The sequence below is a fragment of the Salmo salar genome, chromosome 16 (genome assembly GCF_965601325.2).
Source record: "Salmo salar chromosome 16, fSalSal1, whole genome shotgun sequence".
Classification (NCBI taxonomy): Eukaryota; Metazoa; Chordata; class Actinopteri; order Salmoniformes; family Salmonidae; genus Salmo; species Salmo salar.
Genome location: NC_138306.1, coordinates 36220773 through 36238983, shown reverse-complemented (window position 1 = coordinate 36238983; position 18211 = coordinate 36220773). Strand labels below are relative to the sequence as shown.

The window sequence follows — 18211 nt, the reverse complement described above, 5'->3', positions numbered from 1 at the left end:
AGGACACGTTTTACTGTGGCTATAGATACTTTTGTACCGGTTTCCTCCAGCATCTTCACAAGGTCCTTTGCTGTTGTTCTGGGATTGATTTGCACTTTTCGCACCAAAGTACGTTCATCTCTAGGAGACAGAAAATCTCTCCTTCCTGAGCGGTATGACAGCTGCCTGGTCCCATGGTGTTTATACTTGCGTACTATTGTTTGTACAGATGAACGTGGTACCTTCAGGCGTTTGGAAATTGCTCCCAAGGATGAACCAGACTTGTGTAGGTCTATAATTTTTTTCTGAGGTTTTGGCTGATTTCTTTTGATTTTCCAAGCTGTTTAAAGGCACAGTCAACTTAGTGTATGTAAACTTCTGACCTACTGGAATTATGATACAGTGAATTATAAGTGAAATAATCTGTCTGTAAACGATTGTTGGAAAAATGACTTGTGTCATGCACAAAGTAGATGTCCTAACTGACTTGCCAAAACTATAGTTTGTTAACAAGAAATTTGTGGAGTGGTTGAAAAACAAATTTTAATGACTCCAACCTAAGTGTATGTAAACTTCCGACCTTGACTGTATATAGCAGATCACTGGCTAATAAAAAGTCTACAACCTTTATTTATTTCTACCCATATTTTTGTCCACAAGTTTTGAATCAGGTCATTTAAACAGATACATGTGCTGCCTTTCCCATTGATGTTGCTAAACTTTCCACACACATTAATTTGAAAAAGCAGTTTATTAAAACTAAATCTACAATATTCATGGGATTTCATGAGATAAAAAAAATGTCTATGTACATGAATACAGCAAAGCAAATCCTATTGGTTACTTGAACCTGCCAAAGACTGCCAAAGGTTAACCAACATCCATTCAAAAAACAAAGCAACATTGGTGAATTAAATTGAACTCATGCATGTTAATCACATACTTTTGGATATTAATCAGACACACAGTGAAAGAAATAGGATTTTGCAAGAAGTAAATGAAGACTGAACTGTGGAATACTTGAAAGCTTACCATCACCCCATTGATTTGGATAATTACTGCTAGGTAAATGCATTCTATGACAACATGTTTTTACAACCAGGTGCATAATCCGTGTAGTAGTAAACTTTAAGATATTCATCCATTTATTGAAACTGCGATCAAGGATGTTAACGAAGTTACACTTTATTGCGTTTCGATTGGCTCTCTACAGCTGGGGCTGCCCTTTTATTGCGATGATGAGGGAAGGTTGGCATCAGGTCAGCCTCACAAGCTAAAAAGAGAGACACACCTTAATCACTTTAATTCCACAAACACTGTTCCAATAATTTCTGTCATATAACCCTGAGGCCACACTTACGCAAAGGTTTCTCCTTAAAGTAGGAACTCTCCAAGCAGTCCTTAGCTGTGGCCCTAACAGAGAAACACTTGTGAGCCATGCAGGAGTGAAAGGAAGTATACTGCACATGTGTTAATGGAAGGTTTCTGTGTAAATATGTGAATGACACAATGTGTAGAACTGTATACAGGTCTCTTCATGTATGTATGCATAATGCTGCGCAGGTTTGTTCTTTGGTAGTTACCTGCGTAGAGGATTGTACATGAAGAGAAGGTTGAGTAAACGCAGCCCTGCATCAGACAACCAGGTGAACTTATTCTTCAAATTGTTGTATGGTTGTTTCCTCAAACTGTACTGTCCAACTAGGGGAAGACGAGTGAAGCCCTGCAAAATGTTAACAACAGACAGGTTAACCAACAATATCCTTTTTTTAGGAGAAACTACTATCATTGGTTGTTGCATATTGTAAAATTAATCAACATTAAAGTGACTCAAATTAAACTTATGGAATGGTAAAATCCAAAATTCTGATTGTTTAGGAGAAAGTAGTACTGAGCGATTGGTTTGATTTGGGGTCGGTTTTGGTTAGATTATAAAACAACGATTTTCAATTTGAAAATGTTTTTAAGACATTAAACGCCCTTTGCATTATGTGGGTTGAATGCTGTAACACAGAATGCAACAATAAAGTCCCATGATGGTAGTGACTGTCCATTACTGCTTATCACTTATTAACCATCATTATTGACATTACTTTAATAAAATATTTCAGTTGTGTATATTACATTTGTTTTATTTGATGACTTATTTCATTCCAAGTCATCATCTCATCTCTATAGATCTGTTGCCTATGCTGTCTGACAAAAATCACTATTTTAGTAGTTCTTCAAAGTAAATAAGGCAATACCTCGAAGCAACTGCTCTCTATGTATCCCTTCTTGATCGTGCATTCTTCTGTCTTTTATGTAGCAGGCATAAAAGAAACAGACCGGACAAGTAGCCACGTAATGGATTATGGTCGTTGTAGTTAATGATCAAGTTTTCTGCACTAAACTATGTAGAATATTGGCCTGTTGGAAACTACAACTCCCTACTACGTCACACAGTTTGGGCATGATCTGATTTATCTCTAGAGAAACTGCAGCGCAATGTGCGCATTGAGCTCACAGAAAACCCCTGAATTAAATGGAATTCAAATAATTGAACCCATGTAGGTCAATTAGTCTATAAAAATTAAATAAAATAAAAACATTTTGGTTAATCGCTCAGCACTAGCAGACATTCATTACCGGCCAGATGTTTTCATTAGGGGTACCCAGCAGTTGCACTATGAGGTCCACCTGTTGGATCTCAGAACCCCCTGGCAGCAGAGGTTTATGTGCAAGCAGCTCAGCCAGGATGCAGCCCACCGCCCTGGATAAATAGGAGATACAGTATGTTCATACAGATGGTATGGTAATAAACATTGGTGACTGTGCCATGAAAATACCCTCTGGAGGGTTGATGTACGGATGGGAGGGGAGATTCTCTGCTAGAACAGAGGATTGGATCCTATTTAGAACAGAGAAAATCCTATTTAGAACAGAGAGGATCCTATTTAGAACAGAGAGGATCCTATTTAGAACAGAGAGGATCCTATTTGGAACAGAGTAAAGTTCACTACCTGAAAGGAGACAACTACATACATGACATAGACAACTCTGTATGTTAAAGCTTGTTTGGAAGAGAGGGAGCTCTGTGATAGTGACAAAACTCTAAATAAGTTTAAAAGGATCTGTGACCCATGTATGTTATGTGTATGGACAAAATGGAGACTTAAAACAAATTACCACATGTCTAAGGCTGTGGTCTGAGTCTTGGTCCCTAGGAGGAGCTCTGGGGCCCTGTACCTGGAGCAACAGAAACAACAGGAGCCCATGAGGCTCAGGGAGGGTTAGGGATCAGCGCCTGAGGAGAAAGTTGAGGTTGAAGGACTGACTCACCACAGTGTCACCACCCGGGGCGTCATAGGCTGTAGGGGGATACCGTAGCAACGTGCCAAGCCAAAGTCAGCTGGACAGAAAGGGAAACATTAGCACAATCAAACATTGACAGAAGCATGTTTTTACACACACAATAACTGACAGCTGTTGAATAATGCTGTAAACTGGTTATAAACTATGTCAAACTAATTGTTCTGCACATTGCTAATTGTTATGCATGTTACACTATGTAAAACATTCACTATCAGAAGTGAAAACAGCACAGTTAAAGCATTTTGTTTACAACAGTGCAATTTTAAACTCATTGAGGTATTGTTGTTCAGCGAAAGGACATGCGTAGTGGAGTACATGCATACAGACGTAATCCAGGAGCACAGCGGTTGTATGGTGATGACTCACCAATCTTTACACAGCCTTTGTCTGTCATCAGCAGATTGGACACCTTCAGATCCCTGCCACATAGTCATGCCATTTAATAAAATAACCACACGAATCACAGCAAACTAAAAAAACACTACCGTCTAAGCATTGAAAAACTGCACTCAAGAGTACACATTACAAATTCATTACAGAATTCAGATCCATTATTACAATAAAATAAATATACTGCTCAAAAAAAATAAAGGGAACACTAAAATAACACATCCTAGATCTGAATGAATGAAATAATCTTATTAAATACTTTTTTCTTTACATAGTTGAATGTGCTGACAACAAAATCACACAAAAATAATCAATGGAAATCCAATTTATCAACCCATGGAGGTCTGGATTTGGAGTCACACTCAAAATTAAAGTGGAAAACCACACTACAGGCTGATCCAACTTTGATGTAATGTCCTTAAAACAAGTCAAAATGAGGCTCAGTAGTGTGTGTGGCCTCCACGTGCCTGTATGACCTCCCTACAACGCCTGGGCATGCTCCTGATGAGGTGGCGGATGGTCTCCTGAGGGATCTCCTCCCAGACCTGGACTAAAGCATCCGCCAACTCCTGGACAGTCTGTGGTGCAACGTGGCGTTGGTGGATGGAGCGAGACATGATGTCCCAGATGTGCTCAGTTGGATTCAGGTCTGGGGAACGGGCGTGCCAGTCCATAGCAACAATGCCTTCCTCTTGCAGGAACTGCTGACACACTCCAGCCACATGAGGTCTAGCATTGTCTTGCATTAGGAGGAACCCAGGGCCAACCGCACCAGCATATGGTCTCACAAGGGGTCTGAGGATCTCATCTCGGTACCTAATGGCAGTCAGGCTACCTCTGGCGAGTACATGGAGGGCTGTGCGGCCCCCCAAAGAAATGCCACCCCACACCATGACTGACCCACCGCCAAACCGGTCATGCTGGAGGATGTTGCAGGCAGCAGAACGTTCTCCACGGCGTCTCCAGACTCTGTCACGTCTGTCACGTGCTCAGTGTGAACCTGCTTTCATCTGTGAAGAGCACAGGCCGCCAGTGGCGAATTTGCCAATCTTGGTGTTCTCTGGCAAATGCCAAACGTCCTGCACGGTGTTGGGCTGTAAGCACAACCCCCACCTGTGGACATCGGGCCCTCATACCACCCTCATGGAGTCTGTTTCTGACCGTTTGAGCAGACACATGCACATTTGTGGCCTGCTGGAGGTCATTTTGCAGGACTCTGGCAGTGCTCCTCCTGCTCCTCCTTGCACAAAGGCGGAGGTAGCGGTCCTGCTGCTGGGTTGTTGCCCTCCTACGGCCTCCTCCACGTCTCCTGATGTACTGGCCTGTCTCCTGGTAGCGCCTCCATGCTCTGGACACTACGCTGACAGACACAGCAAACCTTCTTGCCTCAGCTCGCATTGATGTGCCATCCTGGATGAGCTGCACTACCTGAGCCACTTGTGTGGGTTGTAGACTCCGTCTCATGCTACCACTAGAGTGAAAGCACCGCCAGCATTCAAAAGTGACCAAAACATCAGCCAGGAAGCATAGGAACTGAGAAGTGGTCTGTGGTCACCACCTGCATAACCACTCCTTTATTGGGGGTGTCTTGCTAATTGCCTATAATTTCCACCTGTTGTCTATTCCATTTGCACAACAGCATGTGACATTTATTGTCAATCAGTGTTGCGTCCTAAGTGGACAGTTTGATTTCACAGAAGTGTGATTGACTTGGAGTTACATTGTGTTGTTTAAGTGTTCCCTTTATTTTTTTGAGCAGTGTATATCCCAAAACAGACTGGATATTCCATCCTAAATAACAGCTCAAGTCTGAGATATGGAGTCTGACAGCGAACGTGTCTGACCTGTGCAGAATGAAGTTGAGGTGAAGATAATCCAGACCTCTCAGCAGCTGCAGAGCTATACACTTCACCTGAAGGAGAAAAGTGAGACATTTCAACACACAGTTCTCTAAAATAATCAATGTTGTGTAATGTCAATACAGTAGAAAAACAAGAGGACATTCCTTAATACATAATACTTTTCACTGTTGTACCTGTGCCTCTGAGAACGGTGTTGGCATGTTTTCCAGCAGACTGGCCAGGTCCTGCTCACAGTAACTCATAACTAGGAAGAGACTGAGCAGATACACACAGGGCAATTACTGATGAGTAGGCTACTGAATACAGTCAACCAAGATGGGACAGGTAAATACTGAATACACCCAAACTAAAATACTATGGAACAACAAAGTTGAGTTACTGTAGAAATTACAACTTAATGTAAAATTGTAAACTGTGACACAAGCATTAAATAAAAGTATGTGAACAAATGTTTTTATCTGTTAAGAAAGAGTAGGTCTAGGCTTAATCATTTCTGAAGATGTTATCATTGCATATTGAATAAGGGTTCCAGTATATTTAGAGGGGATGTGTGTGTACTGTGAAGCGGGTACTGTGAAGCGGGTACTGTGAAGCGGGTACTGTGAAGCGGGTACTGTGAAGGGTGTACTGTGAAGCGGGTACTGTGAAGCGGGTACTGTGAAGCGGGTACTGTGAAGCGGGTACTGTGAAGGGTGTACGCTGTCACCTCTCCAGGTGACTTCCCACCACCACCTCCTTTAATTCCACTATGTTGGGGTGTCTGAGTTTGAGCAACAGGGTGATCTCTCTCAGACTACTGATAGGGATCCCTGTGTGTAGAACAACACCAAGTCAAACAAACACAGAACATAACAAAGGCCATAAATAACAGAGAGAACCTAATAATATGATGGAAATGTCTGAAAACTATTTTATACTTCGCTAAAAGCAACGGAAGCAAGGCAAGTGGCTGAGAACCAAGCTGTAAGCCTACCATCCTTTTCCTTGTCCATCCGGACCTTCTTTAGTGCTACTATATCATCAGACCTGGTGTCTCGGGCTCTGTCTGTGAACGGGATACAGTGTTTTAACCTAGGCTTACAGGCACTTACAGACAGTCCGTACAGTATGAAGTGTTCTTACCGGTAATTAAATAAGGCCTAATCTGTGTAGCTCTGGGCAGTACTGTGAATTACACCATCAAATAATCTCTAAGAATAGCCGCCAATCCTGTGTTAGCAGATCAAGGATAACTTACACACAATTCCATATGTTCCCTCGCCGATTCGGTTCAGTTTCTCAAATTCCTTCACACTCCTACAGTTCCCAAACTGACAGAAGAGAGGAAATGCAAGCTTTTTCAAGAATTGATCAATTCCTTTGCAATTATTCCTAATGCCATCTGCAACTTTTCTTTATACATAAATTGTGGGGAAAGGTGTGACATTGCAGCTTTTAAACAGTTGAAGTCGGAAGTTTACATAAACAAGTTTTAATGACTACACCCTAAGTGTTTCAACCACTCCACAAATGTATTGTTAACAAACTATGGTTTTGGCAAGTTGGTTAGGACATCTACTTTGTGCATGACACAAGTAATTTTTCCAACAATTGTTTACAGACAGATTTTTTCACTTAAAACTCACTGTATCATAATTCCAGTGGGTCAGAAGTTTACATACACTAAGTTGACTGTGCCTTTAAACAGCTTGGAAAATTCCAGAAAATGACGTCATGGCTGTAGAAGCTTCTGATAGGCTAATTGACATCATTTAAGTCAATCGGAGGTGTACCTGTGGATGTATTTCAAGGCCTACCTTCAAACTCAGTGCCTCTTTGCTTGACATCATGGGAAAATCAAAAGAAATCAGCCAAGACCTCAGAAAAGAAATTATAGACCTCCACAAGTCTGGTTCATCCTTGGGAGCAATTTCCAAACACATGAAGGTACCACGTTCATCTGTACAAACAATAGTACGCAAGTATAAACACCATGGGACCACGCAGCCGTCATACTGCTCAGGAAGGAGACAAGTTCTGTCTCCTAGAGATGAATGTACTTTGGTACGAAAAGTGCAAATCAATCCCAGAACAACAGCAAAAGAACCTCGTTAAGATGCTGGAGGAAACAGGTAAAAATATATATTTTCCACAGTTAAACGAGTCCTATATCGACATAACCTGAAAGGCCATTCAGCAAGGAAGAAGCCACTGCTCCAAAACCACCATAAAAAAGCCAGACTACGGTTTGCAACTACACATGGGGACAAAGATTGTACTTTTTGGAGAAATGTCCTCTGGTCTGATGAAACAAAAATAGAACTGTTTGGCCATAATGACCATTTATGTTTGGAGGAAAAAGGGAGAGGCTTGCAAGTGAAGAACACCATCCCAACTGTGAAGCCCGGGGTTGGCGGCATCATGTTGTGGGGGTGCTTTGCTGCAGGAGGGACTGGTGCACTTCACAAAATAGATGGCATCATGAGGAAAGAAAATTAAGTGGATATATTGAAGCAACATCTCAAGACATCAGTCAGGAAGTTAAAGCAAATGGACAATGACCCCAAGCATACTTCCAAAGTTGTGGCAAAATGGCTTACGGACAACAAAGTCAAGGTATTGGAGTGGCCATCACAAAGCCCTGACCTCAATCCCATAGAGAATTTGTGGGCAGAACTGAAAAGCGTGTGCGAGCAAGGAGACCTACAAACCTGATTCAGTTACACCAGCTCTGTCAGGAGGAATGGGCCAAAATTCACCCAACTTATTGTGGGAAGCTTGTAGAAGGCTACCCGAAACGTTTGACCCAAGTTAAACAATTTAAAGACACTGCTACCAAATACTAATTGAGTGTATGTAAACTTCTGACCCACTGGGAATGTGATGAAAGAAACAAAAGCTGAAATAAATCACTCTCTACTATTATTCTGACATTTCACATTCTTAAAATAAAGTGGTGATCCTAACTGACCTAAGACATAGAATTTTTACTAGGATTAAATGTCAAGAATTGTGAAAAACTGAGTTTAAATGCATTTGGCTAAGGTGTATGTAAACTTACGACTTCAACTGCATGCATGCATGTATAAATATACACAGTACCAGTCAAAAGTTTGGACACCTATTCATTCAAGGGTTTTCTTTATTTGTACTATTTTCTATATTGTAGAATAATAGTGAAGACATCAAAACTATGAAATAACACATGAAATCATGTAGTAACCAAAAAAAAGTGTTCAACAAATCAAAATATATTTTTTATTTGAGATTCTTCAAAGTAGCCACCCTTTGACAGCTTTGCACACACTTGGCATTCTTTCAACCAGCTTCACCTGGAATGCCTTTCCAACGGTCTTGGAGTTCCCACATATGCTGAGCACTTGTTGGCTGCTTTTCATTCACTCTGCAGTGCAACTCATCCCAAACCATCTCAATTGGTGATTGTGGAGTCATCTGATACAGCACTCCATCACTCTCCTTCTTGGTCAAATAGCCCTTACATAGCCTGGAGGCGTGTTGAGTCATTGTCCTGTTGAAAAACAAATGATAGTGGGACTAAGCGCAAACCAGATGGGACGGCGTATCGCTGCAGAATGCTGTGGTAACCATGCTGGTTGAGTGTGCCTTGATTTCTAAATAAATCACTGACAGTGTCACCAGCAAAGCACCCCCACACCACCTCCTCTATGCTTCACGGTGGGAACCACACATGCGGAAATCATCCGTTCACCTACTCTGCGTCACAAAGACATGGAGGTTGGAACCATAAATCTCAAATTTGGACTCATCAGACCAAAGGACAGATTTCCACTGGTCAATTGTCCATTGCTCGTGTTTCTTGGCCCAAGCAAGTCTCTTCTTATTGGTGTCCTTTAGTTGTGGTTTCTTTGCAGCAATTCAACCATGAAGGCCTGGCTCACGCAGTCTCCTCTGAAGAGTTGATGTTGAGATGTGTCTGTTACTTGAACTCTGTGAAGCATTTATTTGGGCTGCAATCTGAGGTGCAGTTAACTAGAATGAACTTATCCTCTGCAGCAGAGGTACAGTTGAAGTCATAAGTTTACATACACCTTAACCAAATACATTTAAACTCAGTTTCTCACAATTTCTGACATTTAATCCAAGTAAAAATTCCCTGTATTTGGTCAGTTAGGATCACCACTTTATTTTAAGAATGTGAAATGTCAGAATAAAAGTAGAGAGAATGATTTCATTTCAGCTTTTATTTCTTTCATCACATTCCCAGTGGGTCAGAAATGTACATCCACTCAATTAGTATTTGGTAGCATTGTCTTTAAATTGTTTAACTTGGATCAAACATTTTGGGTAGCCTTTCACAAGCTTCCCACAATAAGTTGGGTGAAATTTGGCCCATTCCTCCTGACAGAGCTGGTGTAACTGAGTCAGGTTTGTAGCCCTTCTTGCACGCACACACTTTTTCAGTTCTGCCCACAAATGTTCTATAGGGTGGGGTCAGGGCTTTGTGATGGCCACTCCAATACCTTGACTTTGTTGTCCTTAAGCCATTTTGCCACAACTTTGGAAGTATGCTTGGGGTCATTGTCCATTTGGAAGACCCATTTGCGACCAATCTTTAACTTCCTGACTGATGTCTTGAGATGTTGCTTCAATATATCCACAATTTTCATTCCCCGTGATACCATCAAATTTGTGAAGTGCACCAGTCCCTCCTGCAGCAAAGCACCCCCACAACATGATGCTACCACCCCCGTGCTTCACGGTTGGGATGGTGTTCTTCACTTGCAAGCATCCCCCTTTTTCCTCCAAACATAACAATGGTCATTATGGCCAAACAGTTCTATTTTTGTTTCATCAGACCAGAGGACATTTCTCCAAAAAGTAAGATCTTTCTCCCCATGTGCAGTTGCAAACCGTAGTCTGGCTTTTTTATGGTGGTTTTGGAGCAGTGGCTTCTTCCTTGCTGAGCGGCCTTTCAGGTTATGTCAATATAGGACTCGTTTTACTGTGGATATAGATACTTTTGAACTCGTTTCCTCCAGGATCTTCACAATGTCCTTTGCTGTTGTTCTGGGATTGATTTGCACTTTTCATACCAAAGTACATTCATCTCTAGGAGACAGAACGCGTCTCCTTCCTGAGTGGTATGACGGCTGCGTGGGCCCATGGTGTTTATACTTGCGTACTATTGTTTGTACAGATGAACGTGGTACCTTCAGGCGTTTGGAAATTGCTCCCAAGGATGAACCAGACTTGTGGAGTTCTATAATTTTTTTCTGAGGTCTTGGTTGATTTCTTTTGATTTTCCCATGATGTCAAGCAAAGAGGCACTGAGTTTGAAGGTAGGCCTTGAAATACATCCACAGGTACACCTCCAATTGACTCAAATTATGTCAATTAACCTATCAGAATCTTCTAAAGCCGTGACATAATTTTATGGAATTTTCCAAGCTGTTTAAAGGCACAGTCACAGTAAACTTCTGACCCACTAGAATTGTGATACAGTGAATTATAAGTGAAATAATCTGTATGTAAACAATTGTTGGAAAAATTACGTGTGTCATGCACAAAGTAGATGTCCTAACCGACTATCCACACATTTCTTGTTAACAAACTATAGTTTGGCGTGGTTGAAAAACAAGTTTTAATGACTCCAACCTAAGTGTATGTAAACTTCTGACTTCAACTAATATATATAAATATATATACATACATACCTCAAACAATATACATCCCCCCCAAAACAATCTGGTCACACAGATGGAAAGGGGGTGTTAATCTACTAGAAAAAGTCTTAGAAATATAAAAGGTATTAGAAATAAATCACAACACAATCATGTTGAAGTAAAGCCCCATGCCAACTAATATCAACATTTATATAAGGTTTTGTAGGAATGATTTGCCTTCTGTAGTAAATTGGTTGAGAAACATATCTATATTTGTTTTATTTAACCTTTATTTAACCAGGCAAGTCAGTTAGGAACAACAATTCTGTTAAGGGGTGTTGATCCACTTCACTTACTGTAGTTCCATAACCAAAATAGATTTTTTCCAACTCAAGGTGTCATATCATAGCTGACACCCCATTCTTTCTGCAGACATATTTTAATCTTTATTCGAATAAGATATTTAAGAGTTTTTGGAAAACGTGGTCACATAAACAACTGAAGGAGATTTTACTGTCATTGTGTTACATAATGTGGATCTGCACTGTTTCTCAAGTAAATGTATTTGAGTAAAATGTTCACTTCTGCATATAGGTGTATTGTTTGTTAAACTTTACGATCAATGGTATTAGCTTGGCATTCATTTTAAAGTTAAAAGGTGAGTCTCCGCGTCACTGTTAACTTGGAATTGCCCCATATCACTTTCTCAGCACTGTGCCGTTTGATACAGCCAAAATTAACCTGGCTGGGATTTATAGGGATCGCCCAGACAGCTTTGTCTAGGTCACAGAGTTCTCAGGACAGGACATTCCATTGACGGTGTGAATGGACATCAAAACAAAGCTTTTAGGCCGGTAGCGTCATTACGAGTGTGACGTTCCAAATTAAACTGACAAGGCACCCGACTTGCAATCGTATCAACGTATTTGTGTCCAGCTAATAAAATCGTTTTATATACATTCCGACTAAATGAAGTGGCGTCATTTGATGGATCCTTGCTGTCCATTAGGGTGCCGGTAATTTGTTAAAGAGTACGTGGCCCACATAACAATAAAATGCCCACTAGCTAGTAGCTACTGTATGCATGTTGCTTACCCTGTGTTTTTGCGGTACTGTGAACGTTCTGTTGTTCTTGATCGACTTCAGCTTTATGGGGTCCGGGTCAGTATCTGCAGCGTTCTCCATTGTTATTTGGACGCCCAAGATGATGGTTCATTCGCCCTTTGCTGTACTATGATGACAGAAAATGCGACCAGTACGCGAATATACGTCCAGAAACATTCAAAACAGTATGAATGGCAGGAAACCACACACTCGATGCCTTGTCTATTAAATGGACGACTACAAGCTTTCCCGGGGTTCAAGACGATGAGCTGCGCTTCCCCTCAGAAATTAAATTACTTTGTTTATTTACATCTATTTAGAAATTGCTTTTTTCCCCCACAAATATGTCCATATCCACTTGAATCACTCATCATATTAATTAAATAGTGCAATAATATCCCCACTTTTTCTAAGGCTGGGGATAAATGACAACAAATCTTTGTAATGCATCCAAAAAGCACCAGAAATTACTTTGTTCCTGAAATCTGTCCATATCTATTTCCACTTCTTATAATGGGTTACTGCAATTGGTACATCTAGCACTCCTCTAGCACAGATGAATAGGGAATCATTGGCTCAAGGGGATGGCAGGCCTGTAGTATTTATGTGACCTTACTTTTTCCAAAATCGTTATGCCTTGTTAGTGATGGCTCTACCAACACAGATTGGTTGCCTTCTAGGTCGTGGCTCCTTGTTTGCCTCCTCTATAGTTTTGGTGGGTGGCTGAGCATAGAGGTCCTCTTTGGATGGGGCAGTGACAATTATGGCAGGGGGTATGAATGAAGAGGGGGAGGAAGTTTCACCAACCGAAATCTCTGCTGGAGAGGGGGTTGGCGTACTTGGCTCTATAACTAGAAGATGAAGAAGTGAACATTGTCATATCATTTAGTTTCTCAAAGCTAATTAAGGCATGTATAAGTTATATTCTTCAGAAAGTGAAATAACAACCAACACGTGGCAGGAAATGCCACCTTTAATGTAGCAATTAAATCTAAAAGACTTCTACTTTCAGCAACTTCCTGTATCATATGTAGCCAATTCAAGTATCACTCAACGGTTTCACAATCGTGAGGAATCTGAGTGAGTTGTCTTAATTTGTAGATATGAGTAAGGGTGATTAGGGTTGTTATAATAATACCAGTGGAATATCGTGCCTCAATAGTGTCACTGATTGTTCTTGGGGATCGATCAGTGTAATGCAAGCACCTTTAAATTGGATTGTGCTAATTTCTTAAGAGTGTTAGAGGGAGCATCATTCAAGGAACAATAAAGATTAACCTCGTAACAACAGCTGCTATCTACTCATTCATGTGTTAGTAATTTTAACTGTTGAAATATTTGTAAACCTGAAATACTACAGTTATTTTTTACTTGAGCGTTACCAAAAAAAAACATTTGCAAGGATTTATGTTTTTGTTTTCAATTTAAGGAAAACCAATAGAATAGTAATGTCTTTGTCCCCTAGCAACAACCAAAAAGGTAGTCTAAACTGTAACTTTGTATAATATTTTCATAGTGCTCATAAGCTTTCTGACTCAAAGGTCTTTCTCAAAGCTTACAAGAAAATAGTGAATCAAAAAGAAGATGTGTACACTTAAAGTGGATGGGTTTGCATTGAAAACACTGAACACATGTTCACACTGGTAGGCTATCTGCTCCCAAGAGTACTTTATAATCTGTTTATTGGCCACTGACAGTAAACAATGATGTTCAAAATGTTTGTTCTCTCTCAATTTATGTAATTATTTTAATACAACAGATTTATCATAGACATTAATTAAGGGTTGTGCAATTTGCAATAATCAAGACAAATAACTACCATAAAGAGCTTAAGCCTGGTTGCTTACCCTCATTTGCTTGCTGGCTCACTGCAGACCCCATCTGACATTTGGTCAACACAACCTGCAAGTATCCATGCTTTGTCTATTGGTGTGTCTGTCAATGCCTGGGGCATTACTCAGACAGCACATCTCTCTCTCTCTCTCTCTCTCTCTCTCTCTCTCTCTCTCTCTCTGTCTGTCTCTCTGTCTGTCTCTCTGTCTCTGTCTCTGTCTCAATTCAAGGGGCTTCATTGGCAATATATGTTTACACTGCCAAAGCAAGTGAAATAGATAATAAACAAAAGTGAAATAAACAATACAATTTTACAGTAAACATTACACTCACAAAAGAATAAAGACATGTCAAAGTTCATAGTATGTCTATATACAGTGTTGTAATGATGTGCAAATAGTTAAAGTACAAAAGGGGAAATAATTTACAATGGTGTGATTGCACACTGGTATTTCAACCAATAGATATGGGAGTTTATCAAAATTGGATTTGTTTTCTTATTCTTTGTGGGTCTGTGTAATCTGAGGGAAATATGTGGCTCTAATATGGCAGGAGATTAGGAAGTGCAGCTCAGTTTCCACCTCATTTTGTGGGCAGTGTGTACATAGCCTGTCTTCTATGAGCCTTCTCAGAGCATACCTTTAAATAATAGTTTATGCTTATGATTTGGGGAAATTGATAGTGTACTTTGGAGAGTGGACAAGGGGTTAAAGAAAGCATCATGTCATGTGACTAACAATAATGGCCTCTTCCATTTAAGCTTCAGCAACAGAAAAGCTTCTCTCACGTGACCTGTTCTGACTAGGCAGAGTATCCCATACGCGTCTTTTTTCCCCCCAATCGAGGTTAACCAAAGCCGCGCCCGTTTTTAGATAGGGGCGTATCCCAGCCTACAACCAAATCAATTCTAAAAGCTTTAACAAGAGCAAGGTATTGTGTTTCATTTTAAAACAGCATCACATTTTGTAAAAGCAGAATATTTCAGGTCATCCGTCATTAGTCAAAAAGTTTGGACGTTGCCACACACATACCTACTTGTTAACAAAATGAAGGAAGTTTCCGTTCAAATTGTCCATAAATATTTTCCTGTCAACCACTATATGAAGAAGTTTAAGGAAAACGTAAACTCAAATTGTACCTTTTGTAATGACCTCCCAGAAACAGTGTTGCATCTTTTTTGGCATTGTACTTATGTAAGGAAACTTTGGCAAGAAATCAGTAGATTTATAATTGAACACATTTATGAAGATCTTACACTATTGTGGAGAGATGTACTGCTTGGATTCTTTACCAACGATAGAAATAAGCTGAAACAATTTTATGTAATTAATTTCATTATTCTTTTGGCCAAATGTCATATTCACAAATGTAAATTTACAAACAAAACTCTACATTTTCTTAACTTACAAAAAGAAATTGAACTATATTTTAAGACAATTAAATACTCTACTAACAAAAAAGCTGTTAGAATTATAAGTGTATGTATGTCCCTTAAGGTCTTGAGTAATGTGATATTGTACCACTAGCCCAATTGTCTTTTGTATATTATTTATATATACTTGTGTTCCCACATGTACTTCCTGTATGGATTTGTTGTTGATAAAAAAATAAAAAACATTTAAAAAGAAGAGAAAATCAGGCACGTGTTGTGAGTGCGGTGAAAATACAGGAGCCCACAACCGCAGGGCTCTCCAGAGAGTGGTGCGGTCTGCACAACGCATCATGGGGGGCAAACTGCCTGCCCACAGGGGCAGTGCCCCTGTGACAACAATTTTGGACCCCCTTGTGGCCCCCCTAAATGTGGAGTATGAAATAATTTTTACATAACTCATTTTTGCTATTGTTCTTTTTTTACATCCGTTATTATATAGTGGCAACGCGGAACACTAATTTAACCCACACATTTTCTAGAGGGACGGCTTTAGGCGGAACACAACAGTATCGTACCACATGCAAAACGATATGACAACAATAACGTCTAATGTAACTGGCCTCTCTAACAGTGCAACTGGCCCCAGCTTGGCCCCCCCAGTTGAAATGGTCTAGAACCGCCACTGTAACACAGTGAGGCTGCTGCCTACATACAGACTTGAAATAATTGGCCACTAACAAATGGATCACTAGTCACTTTACTAATGCCACTTTAATAATGATGTTTACATATCTTGCATTACTCATCCCAGATGTTATATACTGTATTTTCTACCATCTATTGCATCTCGTCTATGCCGGTCGGTCATGTCCCATCCATATATTTATATGTACATATTCTTATTCCATCCCTTTACTTAGATTTGTGTGTATTAGGTAGTTGTGGAATTGTTAGATTACTTGTTAGATATTGCTGCACTGTCGGAACTAGAAGCACAAGCATTTCGCAACACTCGCAATAACATCTGCCAACCATGTGTACGTGACTAATAACATTTTCTTTTCTTTTATTTAGAGGGAGAGCTAGGCAGTTCAAGCCCCCTTGGGTGCTGCCATAGATTTATATTAGAAGTACCCATCCAAGAAGGCTCAAGGTCATTGGCCACAGATAAAATGACGTCAAATCACGTTATATTTACCATCGCTTTGATTGGACTGATCATGTCAACATCATACTTTTAAAATCTTAGCTAACAAGCTAGACATGAAGTCATCATCATGAATTACGTTGACAATCTACTGGCAAATCCTTTTCATATGAAGAGAAATTATAGATAAAACATATCGGAGCTCATCGGCCATTGGACATGAACATTACACAGCAAGTCGGAAATCGCAAATTCAACAATGAGTGGTTTGGAAGGAATCAGTGGCTAACTGCAAGCGTTGCAAAGCAATTACTATTTTGCTTCCACTGCTTGCTATTCAGTGGAGAGGGTGTGTGGTCCAAGTCTGGGTTTAAGAATTTAAAACATCTGTCTGAAAGGGTCTCTTTTCCAAGCTTAAAATAATAAACATTCACACGCAACACCATGGGCTAGTAAATGTTTAATAAATTGTCCATGCTGTCAGTCCTGCATGACTTCTGCTGCATTCAAAACAACTGGAAAATTGGAACTGGGAAATCTCAGATTTCAGTGAGTTCAAGACAACTGGAAACTCTGAAAAAAACGACCTCTGACTGGGAAAATACGTATTGAACTGTCATCCAATTTGGAATTCCAAGTCGGGAACTCGGGCCTCTTTCTAAATCAAATCAAATGTTATTGGTCACAAACACATATTTAGCAGATGTTATTGCGTTATTGTTATTCCTAGCTCCAACAGTGCAGTGGTATCTGACAGTGCAGTAATATCTAAAAACGATTCACAACAATACACACAAATCTAAAAGTAAAAGAATAGAATTAAGAAATATATAAATATTAGATTGAGCAATGTCGGAGTGGCATTGACTAAAATACAGTAGAATAGAATACACTATATACATATGAGAACATCACTGATGTTATGATTCAACCTTGTTTTTTCCCAGAGTTCCCAGTTGTCTTGAACACACCAGAAATCCAGAGAATGCCAGACTTTGATGACAAAGTTGAATTTCAAAATATGCCTGCAACTTGGACCGCCGTGCCACCTTCTTGTTCAAGTGAGCACAGCACAACAACGGTGAGTCCAAAAATGTCTTGTACGCTGCCGCATAAATGATGTAATATGCCAGGGAGATATGTATACTGTAGCTAAGAAAGTAGTACTAAGTGTATGTTGTGTAGCTGTTAGTAGCCCATGTGCCTCACTCACCCTAATAATTTGGTCCCCTTTCCCCTCATAATTTAGCCTACTGTTATGACTTGGTGCTGCACATGTATCCTATAGTCTGTTTTAGAGAAATGTAATCATCGAATATTGTAAGATGTTTCATTGTCTGCTTACATGCCTCCTTTATTTATCCCACGGTTCTGACTTGGTGTACAATGAGAATACTGTAAGAAAGCCCATGTTCTGAATCCATGTTCTGAATTCTGTTGCTGTACATTTCAAAAGTGCTGAAGAAATAGTTATATTGACTATGTCCATCCTAGCTCTCTCATTAATGTCTTAATCGAAATTAGGGATTGCCTTTCATCTTCTCAT

The 18211-nt window shown here is 40.0% G+C and overlaps 1 protein-coding gene across 7 annotated transcripts; it reads right to left on the bottom strand.

Moving 5' to 3' along the window:
- Window positions 1-711: 711 nt before the first annotated feature.
- On the bottom strand, window positions 712-12570 carry cdk10 (cyclin dependent kinase 10). Of its 7 annotated transcripts, none has more exons than XM_045697193.1 (15): window positions 12305-12564; window positions 11261-11336; window positions 6823-6895; window positions 6559-6630; window positions 6292-6394; window positions 5759-5840; window positions 5568-5635; window positions 3700-3752; window positions 3301-3370; window positions 3148-3207; window positions 2608-2731; window positions 2226-2276; window positions 1563-1702; window positions 1340-1392; window positions 712-1252 (listed from the first exon to the last, which is right to left on the bottom strand). In XM_045697193.1, the coding sequence occupies exons 4-15, from the start codon at window positions 6575-6577 to the stop codon at window positions 1158-1160; spliced, it is 918 nt and encodes a 305-aa protein (XP_045553149.1). In that variant the 5' UTR covers window positions 6578-6630; window positions 6823-6895; window positions 11261-11336; window positions 12305-12564; the 3' UTR covers window positions 712-1157. The 7 variants fall into 7 exon arrangements, with proteins under 7 accessions (XP_045553149.1, XP_045553148.1, XP_082818821.1 ...); XM_045697192.2 differs by having other exon boundaries at window positions 11261-11291; XM_082962695.1 differs by lacking the exon at window positions 11261-11336 and adding an exon at window positions 8897-9093.
- Between the last annotated feature and the right edge of the window lie 5641 nt (window positions 12571-18211).

Excerpts from the sequence above, each read along its gene's own strand:
- cdk10 (XM_045697190.2), bottom strand. The coding sequence starts at position 12,394 with ATGGAGAACGCTGCAGATACTGACCCGGACCCCATAAAGCTGAAGTCG. Across the intron at positions 6,631-6,822 it reads GGGAACATATGGAATTGTGT|ACAGAGCCCGAGACACCAGG; the intron begins GTAAGTTATCCT and ends TCCCGTTCACAG. Across the intron at positions 6,395-6,558 it reads GATGGACAAGGAAAAGGATG|GGATCCCTATCAGTAGTCTG; the intron begins GTAGGCTTACAG and ends TTCTACACACAG.